Source organism: Ctenopharyngodon idella, chromosome 7 (genome assembly GCF_019924925.1).
Source record: "Ctenopharyngodon idella isolate HZGC_01 chromosome 7, HZGC01, whole genome shotgun sequence".
NCBI classification, from domain to species: domain Eukaryota; kingdom Metazoa; phylum Chordata; class Actinopteri; order Cypriniformes; family Xenocyprididae; genus Ctenopharyngodon; species Ctenopharyngodon idella.
In genome coordinates, this window is record NC_067226.1 from 31,079,677 (window position 1) to 31,104,198 (window position 24,522).

Sequence of the window (24,522 nt, forward strand, 5' to 3'; positions counted from 1 at the left end):
AAAACTTATTGTGAACATATGTTTACACACACACACACACAAAAAGTTATTCAGACATTTTTGATATTTTTTTTTTTACTAGTCGGTGCATCACACTATAGTTCATTTATGTAAGTGAGGATAGCAAAATAAAGTAAACCGTGACATATTATACCCAAAAATCCTTCATACAGTGGACTACCAGTAAAAAATAAAAATTTGGAACCAAAAATTATTCGGACACTTTGACCTGACCATGTTTTGCTTAAGTGTTATCTGACATAATTGATTATTTTTTTCTGACACAGTTTAACTCTGAGATCTTGTCATATTTTATTACCATTTTTTAAACTATAGTGAATAAACTATTAATGAATGAAATGTTTAAGGTGTCTGAATAAATTTTGTTTTGACTGTGTGTGTGTGTATGTATATATATATATATATATATATATTGAATCCTCCAGATCTTCTGATTAAAGCGCTGCTCAATCTCAGGATTTTTATGATCATGTAAAATTGATACCAGAGATTAGATGAAATCAGTAATATCTTTATCATCAAGTAGCCAACATTCATAAAATGTTCTCTTGCTGTTCTTGTCATAACAGTTACAGCAGTCAGAGAAAAACTAACATTAAAAAGTTGAGTCAAACTGCCCAACTAAAGCAAACACTGGTCACCATAATGGTGACCAAACCAAACTATTACTTTCAAACAAACTTCGACATCTAAACCTCTTTTAATCTCAATAAGAACTTCTGTACACAAATAACAAAAATAAAGTCAATCTTGTTTGTAATAATTGAAGCTGCTAATGCTGTTTTTGGAGTTGTTTAATGACGATGGAGCTTGACTTCAACCCAATTTTCACTTTCAACCAAAATTTGACATCTGAGCAACGTTGGAGTCCAGTGCCTGCTCAGAAAATTCCCTCTAAAACTTTATAAGAATGTTAGGGGATAATGCTCTATCAATGTTATCACTAAACATGTTTAGAATGTTTTTAGAGAATGTTAATCCTACCTTTTAGGAGAACATTCTGGTAACAAAAATAAAACTAGCTACTGAAAACATCACAAGAACATAACATTCTTAGAGCAATAAAATTTGTAGCTGGGGTGACCTCACATTGTTGCCATAGTATGAGCACACAGTGAGTGCGCTGTGAGGTTACACTTTTAGATCACTGTGACCTTACATTGCTCACATTGTGACCACATGGTTAGATCACTTTGAGTTCAAATTGTTGACTGAAGCAGTAACACCGGCAACAAATGAACAATAAGACACGTTACATATTATTCATTAATCTATTTGGAGTCTTTGGGCCAATCAAAGAGAAAATAAACAATTAAACATTTGTTGATGTACACTTTAATGTAAAAGTGAGACAAGAAGTCATAAAACTTATGTTCCAGGAAATCCCTTACAAATGATAAATTCTTCCAGCTATTGCTGTATACAAATAAAAAGCAGAGTATTCAGAAATTTCAATAAACAACTTTCAATGTTTATTATTATAATAACAATTTAAAGTTATTTTTTTTAAACGAGTCACAAATTCCCCCACCCCCCCAAAAAACCTTAGTTCTTCACAATTTAAGAATGCATTACAGTGTTTAAAAATACATTTAATGTTCAGCAATACATTTGTAGTTTGGCAAGCGTCCAATATGTATGATTATAAAAGATGTGAGTTACAGTTAAGGAAGCAAGAACATAATATTTGCATTCTTTGATGTTGTTTTTCCACAATGTATACAATGTTCTCCTGAAAAGCATATTATATGTAGAATGTGCCTTTTTATATTCACAACAGGAGTATTAGTAGCACTAGTAAAACATTTTCCAATAAATGACCAGAGAAATTTCACTATGTTCTCTCTGTGTTTGGCCACTTAATGAAGAACTGCTGGGCTGAAGTGAGCAAAACAAATGAGAAATTAATTCTATATATTAACACAAAGTAAGTGAAAGGAAGGGAGATTCACAGAAGAGACAGAAATGAGCATAAATGAGAGAGGTCAGAGTTCATCTTATGGCTCTTGGGCGTCATCTGGTGGTCAGTAGTGATGAAACAACCTCATATCCTGATATCAACAGCCTTGTTAAAAAAGTGATAGTTTTCAGTCACATGACTGCCGTGGAGGCCTAATGGGTAAAACAGCCACAAGGCTTCAGCACAAGCCTGTCAATTTTCCATCTCAAAAACGAAAATATGTGAACAAGATGCAAGTTTTGGGCACTTGTGATCCACATACAGCACCTGCTGCAGTATTTCAATCACTAAAAACAGCGGGACATTCTAAAACGCTTTACGTGAGCACGAACACTTAAAAGTGCTGCGCATGCGTCATGCTGCTCACGTGAACAGCATCAGCCAATACTGAGTCGGCGTTCTGATGTAGAACCTGGAAGCGCTGCAAAGTAAACAGCGTAGGAAAATGACAGGGAAGAGAAGAAATTGTTGGATAAAGTGGTTATTTTTGTTTTGATTTTGTGCACAAAAAGTATTCTCGTCACTTCATAACATTAAGGTTAAACCACTGTAGTCACGTTGACTGTTTTAACAATGTTTTTATACTTTTCTGGACCTTGAATGTGTTAAGTACACTGCTTTCTATGGGGGAAAAAAATAAATGCCCCCCACGCCCCCCAGTGGTGAACCATTGAAATTTTGAAACACTTATGACGTAACAAAGCCTTGTTTACTGAAATCATGTGACTTTGGCAGTTTGTTACACGCTCCGAACCACTGATTCAAAACAAAAGATTCGTAAAGCTTCGAAGCTTCATGAAGCAGTGTTTTAAAATCAATTGAATAAAGTTATTTTGTTTTTTGGTGCACAAAAAGTATTCTCGTCACTTCATAATATTAAGGTTGAACCACTGTAGTCACATAAACTGTTTTAAATATGTCTTTAGTAGCTTTCTGGGCATCTGAAAGTGTTAATTATCTTGCTGTCAATGCAAGCCTCACTGAGCCATCGGATTTTATCAAAAATATCTTAATTTGTGTTCTGAAGATGAATGAAGGTCTTACGGGTGTAGAACGACATGAGGGTGAGTAATTAATGACAGAATTTTCATTTTTGGGTGAACTAACCCTTTAAGAAAAAGATCCGCTGGCGATTGTCCTGTAGTGCAGTTTGGAGTAGTGAAATACTGCTTTAGACCATAACAGTCCAAAATTGGGGTGCTATTGCAAGGGTGTCATTTCCATGTTTTATAGGTCATAGCGTTTCGGTGGTTTACAAATTCTGGATGAGCGATGTGGACTCTGAGCCACCCCTGTAACCCCTCCAACTGTCCTCTTGAGAAGGCTCAAGAACTGCTCCTCTTCTGGTGCACAGGGTTGAATCAGAGTGCCAGTCCCTGAGCAGTCCGTCTCTTTAACAAGCTCATCCACCACAACCCGTGGTCTCGACTGATCCCTGAATGTTGAAAGATACTGGTCCTGTTTGCTTTATTGTCACTCCCATTTGTTCCCTCCTCCTGTGGTGTTGTTTTGTTTGTGTGCACAAAAAGTATTCTCGTCGCTTCATAACATTAAGGTTGAACCACTATAGTCAAGTTGACTATTTTAACCATGTTTTTAACTCCCTTTCTGGAAGTCAAAAGGTGCAATGATGTTGCTGCGTATGTGTGGATCAGAAACTCTCGATTTCATCAAAAATATCTTAATTTGTGCTCTGAAGATGAACGAAGGTCTTACGGGTGTGGAACGACATGAAGGTGAGTAATAAATGACAGAAATTTCATTTTTTGGGCGAACTAACCCTTTAACATTTGCCGGTTCCTGGCTCCTTCATGAACATTGTAACAGTTACATTCGATCACTTAAATTAAATTAAATTAATTTTATTTCATTCTAATGAAACAGCTGCAAGTACTAAGTGAATTACAACTCATATAGGTCACTTTATTTGACAATTAAAATTTTGGGGTAACGCAGCGCTGTTTTACTTACTGTCATACTAAAAATACATTTAAGTGTGTAGAAAGTTATGCTAAGGTTACTTTGTTTGTTAGCTCTGTGTCTGGTATGAGACACTTGTTGCACACTGCAGTATGCTAGATCTATTTTAGAATATCATATTAATAAAAGCTGGATGACTTGTATTGCTAAATTACATGCAGTTAATTTTAAAATATATTGTATGGAAGAGAAAATGCTGTATTATTGTTACTACAAATAAAGCTCTTTCTGATTATGCTATGTTCGTAGCAAAATAGTGTTGTCTCTGAGGCACAAACATGTTACTCGCTATAAATGAAGAAAACAAGAGATTCAAGCAATAAGACTAAACGTGTTAAGCTATATAACAATGATTAGTTTTAAGTCGACAAAAGTATCCAAACAGTTGCTCACCTTTCTAATAAAACACATAATATATCAAAGCGTGTCCATAGTTTCTACGGAAGTAAAACCGGAAATCGAGGATAATGTGTATATGACGTCATTGACAGGCAACGTGAGGACACGGGCCATTACACTAAAATTGCAGATTTCTCTGGATTTAAACATTGTTGGAAACATTTAGCATAATATAAGTACACAAATCAACAAAATATATAACATTGTTCTGGTGGTTTTGGATATTTTAATTAAATATTCTTACATATTATGCTTTTAAAGCTACCATCTAGTATCCAGAAATTTAAAATACTAATTTGAAGTATGATTACAGAACATGAACTAACAGGAGATTAAAATGTTACCAAGCTTGTCTAGTTTTAAATAAACACTAAAAGCAGGGATGACAATGAACTTGATACTATGGTTAAATGAATGTTATTATTTTCAGATCTACAGGGAGTCACCTGCAGTGATTTCTCATTGTAAGCAGTCTTCTTAATCTTCATCGCCCACTAAGGAAATGATCTAGTTTTGCCAGACCAGCTTGAAGGTAACTCAGAGCATCTTTGTTTGCTTCCTCAGCTTCAGCGTTTCTCTTCATTTCCTCCAGCTCTCTGACCCAGTTTACTTTCCCAGCCTCCTTCACTCTGGGAATGAAGAAGTCGAGATGTTGAAGAGTGAACGCCGAATCTGGCTTTAATGCGATCTGAGACAGATGCCTGATGGTTCTGTAAGCATTAAACAAAAGAATTGACTTTTGGTCCTCAATCTCCTGCAGATCTTTGTCAAGTCTATCATTTATAGCCGAAAACGTCTTGAACTCTTCTTGAGCTTTTTCATATTCTTTCATCAGTTGGTCAAATTGTATCTTTATGTTTGAGTTTCTGACGACGTATTTCTTGTTTTCTTTGATATGTTTGCTGTGATGACAGTTCCCTGTGCACACGGTGCAGTAGCCGTTTTTCATGACTTCACATCTGCTGGGATTAGAAGCCCACCAGCAGCCAAACTCATGGCAGTTTTCCTCACAGACAGTGCAGGTCGTTGCCTTCCTGTTCTTCCATGATGCACTTTCAATGGGCACCTTCACTTTCACAGTCTTTTTTAATGTAACGGTAAAGTTTTTACACCCTTCAACCTTTTCCTTGTTGAGCGTCATTGCCTCCTGAATCTGAAGTTTTTCAGCCTTTTTCAGCTCCATCTCTTGAATTCTCAGCTGTAAGTTGCAGATGGATGCTTCAAATTGAACGCGCTCAATCAGGACATCTGAAGTCAACTCCAAACTTTTTCTGTTCATTTCATTCACAGCCTGAAAGAATTTCTTCATGCCATTCATGCTTTCTTCCCATGCATTTCTTTGAGCAAGAATGTAAGGTTCTTCGCTGTGACGGTCATCAGCCTGCCGATTGTTGAATAAGAAATAAACAGGTTGGCCTGTGTTGTCTCGTCTGCAGGGGATTTTAGCTTTATTAATGGCACCGAGGATGTTTTTGGGTGGCATACCATCAGAGTATGTGATTAAAAACACAATGTTGTTCACAATGTCTTTTCCAAATAAAGACAGAATTGAACTGATAACGTAATGCTGTCTGTCTGAGAGACGATACTTAGACGCTTGAGTTACAAAACACACGGCGTCGACTTCACGAACTCCATCATTGCTCTGAAACAGAACAGATAAATTCTCATCAACTTCCAGATCCTTTTCCAGTCCTCTAGTGTCTCCGTATCCTGGAGTATCAATGATTGTGAGAGATACAGATTTCTCTACAGGAAAGACCTCATACAAGGTGATTTCAGAGGTTTGTGATTCTGATTGGTCTCCGGCTTCCTCTTCTGTGATTTCATACCATATTTCATCTTCAAACTTCACCTGAAGTAAGTAGTTGACCATGGTGTTAACGAGAGTCGTCTTACCAACGCCGGTCTCTCCCACCAGCAGAATAATTTTGTTTTGTTTCTTGGTGTCTCTTATCCCATAAGTCCATTTTCTGACTTTTCCATTATCATCAAGCACTTTTCTCTCAGTATATAGCCGGTATTTTTTTGGAGGTCCTTGATGAATCAGAATTGGTCTGCGTGGAGGAAGACTTGGCTGTCTGTAAAATAAAGATGGAGGCAAGTGTCAGAAATTGTGTGTTCAAACACCCATCAAAATGCAGACATTTTGTGTTAAATACATGAATAATAATTTAAAGAAACAATATTTTACTTCAATTACAGTTGACATTTACAACATTCATATTTACCTTGAGGTCAGCAGTCCACAAAAGGCAAAAAAAAAGTGCAGCGGACTTGAAAAGAGCACAGCGTCTCATTGCGCTGCTTTAAAAGTTGAACTTCTTTGAAATTTAAATTTAAAAATGTGGCACTCATGTGCAAGATGCTGAAAAACAGTTCAAAAGCAGTGTAACGGAACAAAAAAATTAATTTTGTTTAAATTGGCCATTCACACAGAATACGTTTTTGCAGTTAAAACCGACAGATGCTGGTCAGTGGAATGAAAAAAGTCAAGGAGACGCGTTTTAAAAAGATGAACTTACTTTAACTTGAGAACCACTTTTTCATGCACAAGACACTGTAAAAGATGTGAGCATAACGGTCACATCCATCTAGCACTTATGCATAAGCAAAATAATGAAAAAACAATGCAGTAGATTGTAAAAATGCATTCTATGTGAACGTCCGCCGTATAATCTATCCCCCACTGCATATCATCATGACATGGACTGGTACTGGGAGAACGATGCAAACGTCATAAAATCTATGTTATTAACCAGTATTATAAAACCAATATGCTGATGCTTATTCTGTTGATTATTCTGTTTGTTTGATTGCTACACAATCAGAGTTGTGACAAATAGGCTATGACTGTTGGATTTATATAAAAATCAGTTCCCTATCTGGCAGTCACTTCATTGTGGAGTTGAATACTGACACTAGGGGTCACTCTTGGGAGCCCCAAACACCTCTGTTACTTAAGAAAAGGCCAATGAAATTGGCGAGCAAGAGTTGCATAGCTGGCCATGCCCCGACATACCGGTCTAAAAGAGGCCAGCATGGCATTGCTCATTCATATTTGTTCTTCTGAGCCAAGTGGATGTCCTTTGCCAAACACTCAATTAATTTACCTCTCTGGAACCGTTGCTGGGAATCTACAGCGCATTGCAGTGGCCTCTCCACCCAATGCACAGTTAAGTGTAGCAAGAGTTTCCCCTGGCCACTTCAGTAAAAGTGAAGTCAGCAGAGACCGTGTCTACTAGACAATCCCCCTTGAAGGCCTTGTCGACATGACAGCCATCAGCCCAGATCCTCAGCAAAGACCACAAGAACCAGACAGGTCCTCTGCACTGATCCTATGGCCAGCTTTGGATCCATACTGGCGGGATGAATCCTAAATCATAATAACACCTTGTTCGTTTGTTGGCCGGAGGAGGACTGGTCCCCCAAAAGCCTGGTTTCTTCCAAGGTTTTTTCTCCGTTCGGTCACCTGATGCCTTGAGCATCCGGTTGGTGAGGTCTGAACGTGCTCTGACAACGGAAGTGATTTCTCGCACTCATTGAAGTATAAGCGCGAGACATCACTTCCGTCATCAGAGCGCGTTTTCCGACCTCACACACCGGATGCTCAAGGCAGTTGGACATAGTGGTGTATTAGAGGTAAAAAATGATATAAATACTGTTTGGTTTCTCGCACAAACCGATCATTTCATGTCTTAGGACATCAATGTGTCGTCACGAGCCGCAGGGTTTAATTTGGATTTGTCTGTGCATGTTTTTTTTTAATCTTATAGATGGAGTTCCCATTGCCATGCATTATACGAGTGACAGACCACAACGGTTGGAGTTAAAAATCATCATTTGTGTTCTACTGAAGAAACAAAGTCACCTACATCTTGGATGCCCTGGGGGTAAGCAGATAAACATCAAATTTTCATATATGGGTGAACTATCCCTTTAATATTCTGCAATATTATTGATCTGACTGTACTGACGCTGTTGTTTGAGAACGGAACTGAGCTGGATGATATCGTTTTTTCAGAACTGCTTTACAGATTAAATTAACTAATTTAATAATTGATGATCTTTACAGCGGAACTGATGATCTTTGATGATCTTGATGATCTTTACAACGGCTCCCTCATTTGGGGGTGGTGGCCCAGCCTGAGTTCGATGCTGAGTTGTCCACCATGGGCATCTAGACTAGAGTGGAATCCTGCTTTTCTGCCCTACTGCTGGTACGTCAGTAATGATTATCCCATTAGTACCACCCAAACAACAATGAAAAAAAGACTCCCTGCAATGTTCTGGGAAGGTTAATCTTTGGTTACTAAAAAATAACCTACAGTGAATGTTCCTAAAACGTTATTATTTGTTTACTAACTAAATAAAATAAATAAATCACCATATGTGACCATTAGGGGAATATTCTGTGTTTGCTGGGTAGACAAACATAATTCATTATCTGTAATTTGATTTTTAAAAAGTAAATAATTTACCCTCCTGTAAAAGCATGTGAATTTCAACTCACCTGGAATCCATGGTGATCGTTCGACTAAATGTGTCCAGTTCACAGATGACCTTCACTGTCACTCTTCAGTCTGATTACAGCAAAACAATTTATTAGTTTCATCAGAGTATGATGGTTTGTAATTGTAAAAATGGTTTATTTTGTATTTTATATATATATATATATCCATTAAATCATGGGGGATATTAAACCTGGTCAAAACAATTTGAGACACACTTAATTAAACATAAATATTAATTCACACCACCCTGTTGAGCAAGCGGCAACCTTCCATTCTCTCTCTCTTCCACGCCCAACTTTTACAGCAGAAAAAAAATGTTTACAGCCTGGTACAAAAATGGTTTTGGTCTATAGCTAATTTTGCCCTTCAACTGTGAGGGGGGTGAATTTTTTTATAACTCATCCGTTTAAATTATATTAAGCCTTAAGGTTCTGCATAATTAAGGGCTTGGCCACTTGAGTGACAGGTGGATTGCCACTGCTGTCACTACTAGCCGCTTGTCAGCTGTCTGTTAGCCATCACGTCACCTCAGCTAATTCCAGCCGCTGAACTTGGCATCTCTGCCATGTTTGTGGTTTTTAAAGGATTATTTTATGCAATTATTGAATAAAATGGCTTGCTGTGTGTTTAAGTGTACTAACAGATTAAAAAAAAAAAAAAAAAAACATACTAACTCTGATTTCTGAATGGTCGAGATGTACGTCTGTGTACATGTGCACACATGCGGAAGATAAACAGAACACACGTTGCTGGATCGTCTTGGCATTGGCTAAAAGTTTAGTCTGTCAGATTTACTACAATGACAATGGCTGGAGAATAGGCCTCTCAAGATACCACAAAATCCGACAGCACTGTTTGGATATTATAACTAAAACTGCTGCACTATTTTGAAAAATATACTTTGGACGCGGGCTCATTTGTTTGTGAGAGTCCAATGTATACGATCATATCGAGTTTTACAACATAAACAGTGCTCAGATTGCATAATTTCTTAAAGAACGATGATGGAGGGCAGATCGTTCAGTACAAACATGACACAAACAACGGACAGTATATCAATATTTCATGGATTTAACGCTTTTATGGACAAAAAGTGCTGTTGGATGTTTTTCAATGGACGCTTATCATGGACATTTTACCCAAGTGCGACGGATTGGACTCATCTCGCGATCGCTATTTCATTACAAAGGTTTAGGGCCCTGTTTTAACGATCTAAGCACATGGTCTAAAGCGCACGGCGCAAGTGCGCTTAGGGCGTGTCCAAATCCACTTTTGCTAGTTTAAGGACGCTCTTTAACAAAAAAGGTTTCAGTTGGTCAATGGCACAGTCGTTTTCAGTTGCACAGTCATTTTCAGTAACACCCCAACAATGCTTCTGAACACACCTCGTTTTCAGACCAGCACGCCCATGGGCGCACAAATGGGCACAAATGCATTCACTATTTAAACAACGTGGCGCAGGATGTGAAAATGAAAACTGCATCAGGCTGAAACTAGCAAAAAACACTTGCGTGTATGGTAGGGCCCATGAAGTCCCGTTTTGATTTTGCGTGTTGTCATTTGCACACCCGACAAAAAATTACATTATTACTGTTGCTGGAGCATCTATATCATAAAACAGACACCATAGATTGACAGTAAACCCTTAGAACTTTTGAAATGATGTATAATTTGTTATCTTTATTAATATTTTAGATAGTATCTAAGATAGATAGATAGCTCCTTAGCCGGAGCTAACGTGATTGCGTCGAGCTAGGCGGGCGTGGTTTCAGCCCAGTGGTTTCAGCCCACTTTGGGCTTCAAAAATGCTCTTCAGAAACCTACGGGTGACGTCACGGACACTAGCACAGTTGAGTGCACATAGATGTTCTTAAGATTATCTTAAGAAGTACTAAGGAAGAATTTTTAGTATATTAAGTACAAAATTAGTGTGCAAAAATAGAGCACTTTAAGTACATTATGGAAGTGTACTTTTTTCACCTTGGGGTTATGCACATACCTAATGTAAACAGTGGTTGTGTTCTGTATTTTGCATATTTTTACAGGATTTAAGTTGATCTGGAAATATTAACCCATGAGGCAGCCAAAAATAAGCTAGTAGCCTATTCTTGTAAAAGGGGAAGTCTTTCTTCTGAGGATCTTTTTTAGTTAGTGAAGGTGTTAGGCGTGCTGCAACTGAAGAAAACACATGCAAATAGAAATAACCAATAACCAACAAAGGAAGAAAAGATCTTCATCAGTTTGACAAAACATGTAAAAGAGAAACTCACAACACAACCAAATACAGAAAAGCACTGCAAATAGCACAGAACACAACGGAAATGTCATAAGGGGTCCCCAACAACTGAGGAACCTGGTTGGGACATGCTTTTTGTTCAGTGTCGACCAATCACTGGTGTTTTCGATGACCTGAAAGGTGAGTTTTTTTGTTTATTTTAACATCCTGATCATATGTGCGTTGTGAGTATTTGCAGCACATGTGTTGTCAAATTGATGAAGATGTTTTTTTAATTTGCTGGTGTTTTTCTGTTTGCATGTGATTTATTCAGTTGCAGTGCATTGAGCTCTCTCTTTGTCAGTAAACAACAGCTTTCTGTTAGTTCCTTACACAAAACTAACATGACTGAAATGTAGTGCATGACTCAGACAACCTCTCTGATACTTTCATTATGCTTATTATTCTTGGTACAACATGAGGGCTAATAATGATTGAATTTTTTATTTTTGGGTTGGTTATTTCTTTAACCAAAACAGAGTAACAGGAGGACAATTAAAGCTGGATCTTCGTTAACTGGACTAATCTCTGTTTACTAAGCAAAACTAAGTAAACAAACTCAAATTTGATACCCCCTTTGGCGACACTGGGAAGGTGGGAGTGTTTTATATTTTATACTTTTGCTTGGCTTCAAATGCCACACACATTAAGGGTAAATGCACAGATTATTCAGTGCTCATGACAAAGAGTGAACGGTCTCCGTAATTACTCCAGGGACAGAATTGGGAATAATCCAGAAAAGAAAATATATTTTCTGTCAGAGAACCAACAGCAACGATCATGGGCTTTTCTTATTTTATTTTATTTATTTTTTTTTAAATTTGTGTAGCTATTTTAAGAATCTTCAAAAAATTGCATAATGGAATTAGAAGGTGCTCAGCCAACATGAAATCATATTCATCCTTAGAGATGAATATCTCTAAGGATTTTATATTTGACAAAAGCAACCTTTGTACTCATTATAGGGTGTGTGTGTGTGTGTGTGTGTGTGGCTTTTGGTTGCGATACAGATAAGACTACAAAGAATTTTACAGTCTTCCTGGTTCTGGAACTTTGATCTACTTGGTAAAATACATTGAGTGCTTTACAAACAGTAGTTTACTTTCTGGTGCACTGCAAAACAAATCTTATTTTCAACAAGTATTTATTTTAATTTTTTTCAGTTAAAATATCTAATTTTTATCAAATTTATTATTATTATTATACAACAAAATTTGTGCAATTTAACTACAAAATGTTTCATTAGAAACTTTCATTCATTAGCACAAATATTTCTAAATGGCCAGTAATGTAGAAAGACAGATGGCGTAGTAAAGATTTCTACCAGCGGGTGCTAATTGGGCCACTAACCACCTAAACTTAACTCATCAACAGCAACTGCAGAGGCTAACCTTACCTTGATGAAGTCAGACTGACTCATGGTTAGTGGCGATTACACCCAAAAATAAAAATTCTGTCATTAATTACTCATCCTCATGTCGTTCCACACCCGTAAAACCTTCGTTCATCTTCAGAACACAAATTATGATATTTTTGATAAAATCCGATGGCTCAGTGAGGCCTGCATTGCCAGCAAGATAATTAACACTTTCAGATGCCCAGAAAGGTACTAAAGACATATTTAAAACAGTTCATGTGACTACAGTGGTTCAACCTTAATGTTATGAAGATACAAGAATACTTTTTGTGCGCTAAAAAACAAAATAACGACTTTATTCAGCAATGTCTAGTGATGTGCGATTTCAAAACACTGCTTCATGAAGCTTTGAAGCTTTATGAATCTTTTGTTTCGAATCAGTGGTTTGGAGCGTGTATCAAACTACCACGATACAGCCATTTCTTTTTTCAAGTTGAGTGCGACGGTCGTTTAAAGCAAGTCGTTTAAAAAAGTCGCGTGAACAAATGATACTGCGGTGTTTGTTACCAAAGATTATAGATACAGAAAGACGGTTCACTCCTATTAGCTATGAATGGGAGAAACTGCAACACGCAATGTGGCGGAATAAGTCCCGCCTTCTAAGTAAAAGAGCCAATCGCTGATTAGTAAAGTCATTGCGTCACTGTAGCTGCCGTTAGAGGCTCCGGTTTCCATAGAAACCTTGAGACTCGCACATAGGACTGCACATGCACATTGCCTCGTCTAGCCTGAAAAATAAGACTATTTTAGCATAAGAAACAACATTTATGGGATGGTTCATGTCAGATTTTGTTGCTGATTTGAAATATGTAATTTAATAGGGAGTTTGCCAAGCAGTTTTTGAGATTTCAGGATTCCTCCATTCAAATAGATAGGACTTGAGGTGCATCCCAATAGGTTGTTTGCACATAACGTATGCGAATATATCTGCATGCGAAATGCGACTGGAGGGCAAGGAGTGATTTTTCTATGTAGGAATCCTATCACAAACTCAAATGTTTTGCGTCGTTTATGGTTGCTCAAATCTATCAAACCGAGAAACCACAATGAGCTTTTATCGTTTACGTAACTTATCGTTTTTTAACTTTAAAAGTTGTCACCTTTTATAGCGTTTTGCATCTGCTGATACTGAAATGAATATGGATACCTGCTTTACCTTTTTTGTTTTTGACTTGGTTATATAATCACATTCTTCATGGTATCGTTTGCAGGGAAGAGAAGATATTTTATCCCATTGCATGATCATTTGGTGTTTTCACTTCAGTTTTGTAGAATTCCGTTCACAATGTTGATCTGGACCGTGAAAACAGTGTCACGCGCTGCTGCTTCAGCCATCATATGGTAGAAAATGTCCAAATAAAAAAATGTGTTCAACAAGCTGACCGAAGTCGATCAATTTCTTTGTTGGAAGGGTGTAAATGTAACTAGTTTTAATGTTTTCTTTGTAAATATTCACTTTCCCATATAACCATGGAGGAGAATCGGATGGGCATACAGCGGACAGACACCCTTTTTTACAGTCTATGACAGACACCGACACAATGCATTTTTTTTTGTTGTTGTTGTATTTATTTCAACAAATGACAACCAAAATTAAACCCATAGAAGCTTGTGAACAGTTTTAAAGTGGCTGCGTGTAAGTTAAACTCATTCACAAGCCGAGTGAGAGTCATACTCGCAAATGTAAAGTTAATTACTAAACCAAACAAAATACAAAACTTTCAGAAACACTCAGCTATGTGATTATTTTATTGAGTGATAGGCAGTGGGTTCAGTCAGTGACATTATTAGATTTGATATACGGCGTCTTCCCGTCACCACCTCAACCTGCTTCCCTTAGTGTTTTTACACATAGAAAAGGCGAAAATTGTATTACACCGTCCAGTTTTTTCCCTGAATGATGATGTGAGCTCCTGTTGCAATTCTTGATTCAGCATAAATGACCTACAATGGCGACATTTTTCACAATCACAACAGAAAATCAAAAATACATTAACTTCACTAGCAGAAAAGCAGCGCGATATAAACAAACCAGACTAGAACTGAACATGGCGTGACAGCAGCTTCACATATATCTACCTCTTCGATGACAGTCAAGTGTTTCAATTAAGTAGAAAAATCGCTTCTCTTCATAACATAAGGTTCACGTCCAAAATATGTTGTGATTTTCTGTTTATACCTTTCTAAACCAGCACAGAACGGACTTTTCCCCATCTCTTCCATTCTAATTTTCACTGCTTGCCCTCCACATTAATTTTGCGCAACACCAGAACCACGAGAACCATTCGCGTACTTATGCACTTTTCTATGACGTTTTTAAGTACAAATAGTGCGAGTAGAGCATTCACACAGAAAAAGTGCACTTAAAATACCCGGATGATGCACTAAATTAACAGAAAAAACGAAGTGTGGAATGTTGGACACTTCATGCACTCAATTGTCGCAGCTTTAATAGCGAAGGGGAATGAGGTATCAGACTACTTTGTTAAATGACAAAATAACCTTATGCATTTCACGCACTACATGGATGAGTACATAGTGCATAAGTACATAGTGTATTAGTGTATAGTGTGTCATTTGGGATGCAACTTTGGTCTTGGATGCCCGAAATAGCTGCCCAGAGGCGTTGCAAATATGGCCGCCGAGTGAACAGACTTTCCTTGAAAGGGACCTTGCTGTTACTTACTATTTAAATCTAACGGGTTTGGTGTCTCGTGTTTCAAATCCAATGATGCTTGTAGTGACAATTCTCTCTGACCAATCAGTGATCTACAGTGTTACATGTCACATTTAGTATCGGTATGGCACTCTTGGAACCTCAACCGAGGTGGTACTATTTAAGCGAGCCGTACCAAACAGTACCATGCAGTGGATAAGCGCCAAAAGATGGCAAGGTTTCAGCTTAACTTGTATGTGTAACAGGATTGCCTCTGCGTTGTGTTGTGCAGAACTCACATGATAGACTCCAGTTTGCACTTTAGGATAGACTTTTATTCTGTTGGCAACACATTGAACAGCAGTGATCAGATTCGGCAGTTACACTTGCCCATGTTCGCAGCTTAGTTCGAATCTAAGTGTAGGTTTACACAACAACAACATTGTAAACGGAAGATACAGTACACACCTAGACTGAACACATAATACGCATGCGCATGACGTCATCGTTTTCAACAATGTTTTTTGTTCACATGGATACAATAACGGCATCATATTAAAAAACTTGCACTTTGAAACCCATTTTCAAAAGTTTGCATTTTCAGGCCGTCAAAATGCCGTTGTAATGTAAATGAAATGCCAAACACATAAAAAGTTTTCTTTTTCTAGTTGAAAAAGGTGTCGTGTCAGCAGCCCCTCAAATACTACCGTTTTCATAAACTACATAAGTTACACAACAACACGTTTGAAACATAGTCTGAACCTGTTGGCAACACATTGAACACATCAGATTCGGCAATCACACTCGCCCATGCTCTATAATGGAGGTGAACATCAAACTGGATTTTACCACACATATAACAATGGCATGAACAACAAGCATACAATATACTTCTTAACACATCTATATCTAATCCATAAAACAGTTATACAATTAATACAATACATTTTTCTCATGAAGCACCACTCACCGCAGCAATTCTCTCTCTCGGCTGGCATGAATGTAAATGACTCTAGTTGAACCAGTTCATTATCTGGGCAAGATCTGGGCGGAGAGTGCAGGTAGAGTGTGATTAAAGGGCCATACATGAAAGAAAGTGTAGCAAGTGGAAGCACATCTTTGACCCATTACATGTGCATTTTATACATTTACAGTACATTATGTTCTTGCACTGTATATGCAATAAATACACAATCTTAAGGTTTTCTAGAGTATAACTGCTCAGGTTGTTGCAATGGTAGGCTATTGCCCATTTTAGGTATGGATAATGGCACTTTAAAATCAGAGCTATTGAAAAATGTATATTCATATTTATTAATATTTACAATTAAATATGAATATATACATATGAAGACAGATTAAACGCCCTGTAATTCACACCTTGATAGCACGCAGATATTTCTGTCCATTTACGCTCATGTGATTGTCAGCCTTTGCTTTCCCCTACAGACTGAAGCCACCTTGTGAAGCCCAAAGTATACTTCATTTTTTCAAGCATACGCTAGCGTATGGAAAGCCAGGAAGTTCAAAAACATGTGAATTTAAACACGTAAACTACACTAGTAAGGAGGTTAAATCAGAATGAGCTTTATTCGCTTTATTGTGCGCAAACACAAGGAATTTTTTTATATGTACATACATACATATGGGTCATTGACGAATAAGGTTTTTAAAAAAAAATACAATGGAGATATTATTAATTTTGAAGTTTTATTAAGTGTTAACAATGGGGTTGTAGTTTTTATAATCAATTAACACTGCTTTTGTCATTTTTTACAAGATGGACAAAATTTGTTACCAAAAAAGTAATTCGGTTTAACCATAACTTCGGTTTTAATGAATGATACTTTTGGTTATACCGAATGACGATATTTTCAAACAATGCTAACAGACTGATATCTATCTATCACGACCGACCATGTGTTCCTTTGCAGTTGTCTGAATGATGTCACATCCTGTCACATGATATTGACACATGACTTGATCTGAAATGGTATATTTTTTACTCCGAATGACATCAGTAAAATTCATTTTTCCTGACATTCTTTCTCATAACAAAACAACTTATACACATAATGACAAAACGACTTCTACACATAATTTTAATACCATTTTGCACTATGTTGATATATGATGTTATAAAATCATGCCAGAATAAAAAATATATACATTTATTACATTTTAAGATATTTTAATCACAAATGAAATGGCTGTATTGGCCTTTGGACGGTTAAACTGAATGACCTTATCCTGACTTATTAACAGTGTAAATAAGTCAGAATGCATGAATGCTATTTCATGCATTCTGACTTATTTACACTGTTAAAAAGTTGGATTCTCTTGGTAAACATGGCTAAAGTTTAAAAAAAATTAGTTGAACGTATAACAGAGTATTTCTGTGCCAAATACACTCCATCAGGGTTCGTATAAGTTTCAGGAAGTTTTTTTTGGAGTATGGCCCTGTACAATTCCTTGTACGGGCACTTCTCCCGGAACAGCGCACGCGCACACATCAACCAGAGCGAGAGAGCAAGAGCTGCCCATCAACGTGCTTCGTTTCTTTTAACGGAAGTCATCGGCAGCACTGCACAGGACTTGCTCGAGAAAGAATTTATCACTTTGTTTTTAGACCACGAAATCAACAATGTCACCTAAGAAGTGTGTTTTTAGTTGTAAGGGAAAGATAACCTTGCTTCCCAAAGAACCCAGCGTTAAGTTGAGCTGAGAGATTTGTGCTCACGCATTACATTGATGCACTCTCGATATTTGTCATTAAAATAACCATAGAAACCGCCTTAAATTAAATATCAAAATGAGGATAAAGTCATCTCTGAAAGTTGCAATCACTTTTTTATTGGTTAAAATGAATGGAGAATATCTCGTATTTTTCCATGGCTGCTCGAGCCCTCAGGATCGGCGCTTATGGTTTTAAAAAAACAAGGCCCAGATCTACGCTGGATTTACAGATCGTTTGAAACTGAAAGATGGAGCGGTCACAGCGATAATGATCCCAGTCATGAGTCGGAACTGCAGGTGGTGAGTAAAACTGCTTCAAATGTCTGTTTTGTTGGCAATAGGCGCATATAATGTAAACAACACGAACGTATAATGAATCAAAAGTTATCCATGGATAATGCGTTGGTGTATTGTGTGTGTTTAAATACAGTTGTTTTGCTGACCATTGATAGCTTGCAGACGATCGTTACACAAAAGCTGCGCGTGTTCGTCAGTCTTTAGCTCCGCTCACACGGCACGCCTCCGGGAGCTCGGCTGTTTTCGGAAAGACTCGGTACAGCATATCTGTCTTTTATAAATCTGATAAAACTAAAGACTCTTCGGAGATAGGAAGGATGCACTACTACTCTATAGGTACTCAAGATTAACATGAGAAACTGTGTGTGTTATGTACCCTTTAATCTCTACTGTGGCAAATAACAGTCTAGAGGTGTTTCCTGAAGGTTTTGGAGGCTGGCTGTTTGACACTGACAGAAGATTTACACATGAACTGACAAGCTGACATCACATTGATCTTCAGCTCTCTTGGCACCTACAGTGAATGGATGAACTGTTTCTCTTAGATCAAACTGTCTGTCTGCTGTTGCTGAAGGAATATTGATATTCATACGATTGATACTAGGGTAAATGGGTAAGTATAATTTTGCAAAATAAACCTCAAGTTATAAGATTTAAAAAAAAACACTTTAAAATAAATGTATAAATATAGGTGCAGGTTGCCTTGACTAAAACTGTCAGTTACACAGATTTTTTTTCTCTTATCTTTCATTCTTTTCTCTTTTGCTTCCTCCTTTAAAATTGAAAAGTTTTAGAAGCATTACAAGGAAAGTGTTTGAAACTTCTACTGCTAACATTACCTTGTGTGAAAGAAGTGTCAAGTTCAGCACATTTAAAACACCCTAGAAGATCTTCAAGTCCTCTTACTTTGACAGGTATGATATGAACAGGCTCTTGGATGCATTTCAAAATGTTAAACATTGATAAGAAGAAATGTAATGAATCTATCTTGTCTATCTTATATTTTTCAGGGCAAAAACATTTTACCAGGAAAAAAGTTGAAAAGTGAGTTTATGTTTTATCTTAAATCTCATAATAATACATTTCTTACACTCTAAAGAAAAATAGTTCTAAACAGTACCAAATTAGGGTTCTTCGGCTTGTAACAATAGCAGAACCCTTTTTGCTGCTATTTTTATACGGTTCCATAAATAACCATGCTTTGAAAGTGCTATAGGACCTCAATAGTGTGAAAAAGGTAATTGGTAGGAAACCAGTTAGAATTTGAAAGTTAAATTTTGTAGACATTTTAAGAAAAATCATTTACCTGTTGAGAATGTGTTGACAGTCTATGTAATTGAATGGTCCAGAAAACCAGTAATGATGTGGCTTTGAAAGTTACAGATTTCGAAAAACAAAAAGGCGAGAAAAAAGAACCCTAAACTCTAACACAATGAACCATTTCAGCATTCTTCAGGGTCATGCGGTTCTAAATAGAACTGTTACTACGTGTGAAGAACCTTCAAAGAACCATCTTTTTTTAGAGTGTAGACTCTATTGCAATATGATTAGCATTGAATACTGTACATAACTTGTTTTAATTGTTACTTTTTTTCAAAGCACAGTGTCAGGCATGATAATAACTAACACCACAAACACTGGCCTTCCGGAGAACTTCAAAATTTCTCTTTGCATCTTACACACATTCATCTTTCTTTCTGGGACTCATAATGTTTTACTAATGTCCTCTATGTTAAAGTCCAAAAGACGTCTCTCTTTCACCAAAGTATCTGTAATAAACCTAATAGCAGTGCACTCCATTTTCCTGCTCACGGTGCCCTTTCGCATTTACTATTATGTTTTTGAAACCTGGAATCTGGGCATGTATTTCTGCAAAATTGTCAGTATTATGATCCATGCCCACATGTATCTTGCATTCATCTTTTATGTATTTCTTCTTATCCTGCGTAATGTGGATCACTGTGATCAGCAGCACAGGCTAGAGTTTCATCGCATCCTTCACGCCACGATTGCAAGTGCAGCCATCTGGTTGGTCATATTGGGAGCTTTGTTCCCAACTATGGCTAACTACGGAATCGCGCAGAATGATTCTACGCAGTGCTTTCATTTCGGTCAGGCTCTCCAGAACCCTGCTGTTAAGACGTTAAACTATGTTATTTGCATACTAGTGATTCTGATTTGGAGTGTTCTGGCATTTTTCCCACTTTTTTTTCTGCTATTTATTAAGCAATTTGAGGCCACACATCAATGTCTAGAGTTACAGGCACAATTGAAAAATGCTGTTTTCCTGTCCTTTATCTTTTTTTGTTTTGTGCCCTATCAAGGATTCAGAGTGTATTATGTGAGTGAATATGGTAATACTCAAGTAATGGATCATATAAATGAAGTATTTCTTGCGGTCACTGCTTTCAGCTGCTTTGATATGATTGTTTTTGAATATGCAGAATTATAAATTCAAGGGGATGGTTTTGCTATTTATAACAACTATGTTGACTTTGTTTGGTTTCTACATTGTTATTAATATAGTGAATTGATTTCCATTTTTCTTTTGTTTGTTTTTTATGCTTTTGTGCCTTATAAGCTTAAAACAATTGTCTTGCATGACAATGTTTGGAAAATAAAACACAGACACACACAGGCTATGTGTTAGTTTTATATCCATTTTCTTTTCCTTTGTACTTGTGAAGAACTATTTAAAAAAAAAAAAATTTGGAATAAAACTGTCAAACGACCACTGATACAGCTGATTCAAAAGCGTGACAAGGTTTGGCTGTGAGTTCCTCAAAACAGTATATATTAATAGTGCTAACCATAAAGTTTACTCCAGATCTATCACTGTTTAGTGGAGGCCAAGGCTTTAAGGTGACACACTGACAGTTTGTGTGTTGGGTAGTCTTGAGGGTTCATATAGTCCAACAACTGTGATGTTCATACTAATTTCTGCAAAAGAAGAATTCCTTTTTGTATTCTATCACCCTCTAGAGGTCGTTGAAATACTTGCATGAGTGCATGAACTACAGTGCACAGCATACAGGTGCTGGTCATTTAATTAGAATATCGTAAAAAAAATTTTTTATTGTAAATTATTTTAAAAAATGAAACTTTCATATATTCTAGATTCCTTACATGTAAAGTAAAACATTTCAAAAGGTTTTTTTAAAAAAATTTGTTGATTAGAGCGTACAGCTAATGAAAGTCCAAAATCCAGTATCTCAAAATATTAGAATATTTACATTTGAGTTTCATTAAATGACCATCCCTACAGTATAAATTCCGGTTATCTTTTGTTCTTTGAAACCACACTAATGGGGAAGACTGCTGACTTGGCATTGGTCCAGGAGACAATCATTGACACCCTCCACAAAGAGAGTAAGTCACAGAAGGTCATTACTGAATGGGGTGGCTGTTTACAGAGTGATGTATCAAAGCATATTAAATGCAAAGTTGACTGGAAGGAAGAAATTGGGTAGGCAAAGGTGCACAAGCAACAGGGATGACCGCAAGCTTGAGAATACTGTCAAGTAAAGCCGATTCAAACACTTGGGAGAGCTTCACAATGAGTAGAATGAAGCCGGAGTCAGCGCATCAAGAGTCACCACACTCAGACATCTTCAGGAAAAGGACTACCAAGCCACTTCTGAACCAGAGACAACGTCAGAAGCATCTTACCTGGGCTAAGGAGAAAAAGAACTGGACAGTGAACAGTGGTCGAAAGTCCTCTTTTCAGATAAAAGTAAATTTTGCATTTCATGTTGAAATCATGGTCCCAGAGTCTGAAGGAAGACTGGAGAGGCACAGAATCCAAGCTGCTTGAAGTCTAGTGTGAAGTTTCTGAAGTCAATAATGATTTGGGGGGGCCGTGACGTCTGCTGGTGTTGGTCCATTGTGTTTTATCAAGTGCAAAGTCAATGCAGCCATCTTCCAGGAGATTTTGGAGCACTTTATGCTTCCATCTGCTGACAAGCTTTATGGAGATGCTGATTTCCTTTTTCCAGCAGGACTTTAGCACCTGCCCACAGTGCAAAAACCACTTCCAAGTGGTTTGCTGACCATGATATTACTGTGCTTTATCGGCCAGCCAATATGCCTGACCTGAATCTATGGGATATTTTCAAGAGAAAGATGAGAAACAGTCAATCCAACAATATACAGATGATCTGAAGGCTCAATAGTGCCTCAGCAGTGCCACAGGCTGATCACTTCCATGCCACACTTCACTGATGCAGTAATTTGTGCTAGGAGCAAGTCATTTGCTGTAATATGTCCTGCCGATCAAGTATTGAGTGCACAAAAGAACATACTTTAAAATACTTGAACTTTTCTGTTTTGCAAATCCATTTTTTGATTGATCTTAGGAAATATTCTAATATTTTGAAATACTGGATTTTGGACTTTCATGAGCTGTACGCTCTAATCATCAAAATTTAAAAAAAAAAACTTTTTAAATGTTTTACTTTACATGTAGGGAATCTAGAATATATGAAAGTTTCATTTTTAAAAATAATTTATAATAAAAAAATGAACTTTTTGATGATATTCTAATTATATGACCAGCACCTGTAAATGAGTACACCCCCTCTGAACAAATACAAAAGATGTATTTTCTTTATGATCACCAATACAATTCATGGAAAGCTAAAATGTATTAAACATATACATAATAAAAACTGAGAAATATATGTCATTAATAGCCATAAAATAAGTAAATTAGCCAATTTTGTTTAAATTAAGGATTGCAGAAATGAGTACACCCTAGATTTAATTCAACAAATGTATAATATTTTAGTACTTAGTATGCCCTCCATAATTTTGAATATACTGCTCTGACCCTTCTTGGCACGGAGAGTACAAGTTCATGACAAATTGTCACATCTGTCCTGTTTAACTCCTGGATGATGAGCTGCTTAAATGCCCTGATCTTTAATGGGGAGTGTTGCTCAACTCGTCTCTACAGAATCCCCCACAGGTGCTCAAAAGTGTTATGATTGAGTGCAATGCATGTCCACAGAAGGTTTTTTTACCTTGGGAGAATGCATATCCTCATTGTCATGTTGAAAAACATGGGTAACATCTTCTGTTTCAAGTTTGTGTATTAAATTACACAGTGGTGTGGGAATTCATGACAGCATTGATAAAGCACAACTCCCTCACACCTTCAGCACTCATACATCCGTATATAAGAGCTTTACTACCACTGAACTTTACTGTGGGAACCAGGCACTTCTCACTGTACTCCTCCTCTAGCAACACCAGAACATTTTGGATGCTGTTAGATCCAAAATGATTGATTTGGTCTCATGAGACCAGAGTATTGATTCCCAGAATCTATATTTTGTAAATATGGGCTTTGGAAATGGCTAACTGACTTTATTGTGCTTTGACTACAGTAGGTAGTTCCAGTGAGAACAACAACCATGCATGTCATTTCTGCAGGCTGCATCTTACCCTGTGAGATAAACAGTCACTCTTTTCATAGCTTTAGCTGGCTCTGAGACACTCACTTGGTATTTCTCCTGCTCTTTGTCTAGCAAAAAAATCCCTCATCACTAAATGAAAGCTTAAAATGAAGGCCTGATTATTTCAGGGGCCTTGTCTCAAGTCCATTGTTTTTGAATTTCTGTGTTACTTTTGCTATATTTTCAAACAATGATTTGGTAATCCTCTTGTACCACTGTCCTCTTTTGTGCTAAGAAATAAGTCTCCTGACAGTTCTCTCCCAAGTGGTTCCATTGTTGTCAGCATTAAGTCTGAGAATGATTCAATGGGCTATATAACACTTTTAATTGTCAAGAAATTACTTCTCTTTAAATGTTTTGGTTCAACATACTGTTGATCAAACATTGCCTTAAACTTACACCAGAAAATTTTTTATTTCATTTATTTAGTAACTTTTAGGAGGGTGTACTCATTTTTGCTACACAACATTTTATCTCCCTGATAAGAAAATCTTATTTTCCTGAATAATTTTGACATGCTTCTTTGGTAATTGATTAAGCGGACTTGCTGGAACATTATATCTCTAAAGAACCCTAACATGTCTTCCAAGTAATTGAGTAATTGCTGACTTTCAGAAGTTTCAGAGGGGGTGTACTCATTTATGCTGTGCACTGTACATCCTACTTTTACTACTTTAACTACTACTTTTCATAACTGCTTAATGCCAAAAGTAACCTGATGTTAGGATATTAAACACTTATTCTAATTTTTTTCTTATTTATGGTGAACAGAAAAGACCCCCTTTCCAACTGGTGACTGTTTCTGACCGCC

General features: G+C 37.0%; 2 protein-coding genes across 5 annotated transcripts; one reads left to right on the forward strand and one right to left on the reverse strand.

Moving 5' to 3' along the window:
• Window positions 1–1,434: 1,434 nt before the first annotated feature.
• LOC127516720 (uncharacterized) lies at window positions 1,435–16,209 on the reverse strand. 2 transcript variants are annotated; one of them, XM_051901573.1, is made up of 3 exons: window positions 16,193–16,209; window positions 8,874–8,943; window positions 1,435–6,441 (listed from the first exon to the last, which is right to left on the reverse strand). In XM_051901573.1, exons 2-3 carry the CDS (start codon window positions 8,882–8,884, stop codon window positions 4,845–4,847), a joined length of 1,608 nt encoding a protein of 535 aa, XP_051757533.1. In that variant the 5' UTR covers window positions 8,885–8,943; window positions 16,193–16,209; the 3' UTR covers window positions 1,435–4,844. The 2 variants fall into 2 exon arrangements, 1 of the variants encoding a protein (XP_051757533.1); XR_007931059.1 differs by lacking the exons at window positions 8,874–8,943; window positions 16,193–16,209 and adding an exon at window positions 6,592–8,843 and having other exon boundaries at window positions 6,306–6,441.
• On the forward strand, window positions 10,878–20,892 carry LOC127516727 (probable G-protein coupled receptor 141). 3 transcript variants are annotated; one of them, XM_051901582.1, is made up of 5 exons: window positions 10,878–11,290; window positions 18,681–18,868; window positions 19,044–19,169; window positions 19,266–19,299; window positions 19,855–20,892. In XM_051901582.1, the coding sequence occupies exons 2-5, from the start codon at window positions 18,865–18,867 to the stop codon at window positions 20,705–20,707; spliced, it is 1,017 nt and encodes a 338-aa protein (XP_051757542.1). In that variant the 5' UTR covers window positions 10,878–11,290; window positions 18,681–18,864; the 3' UTR covers window positions 20,708–20,892. The 3 variants fall into 3 exon arrangements, with proteins under 3 accessions (XP_051757542.1, XP_051757544.1, XP_051757543.1); XM_051901584.1 differs by having other exon boundaries at window positions 19,860–20,892; XM_051901583.1 differs by lacking the exon at window positions 10,878–11,290 and having other exon boundaries at window positions 17,542–18,868.
• Window positions 20,893–24,522: the final 3,630 nt, after the last annotated feature.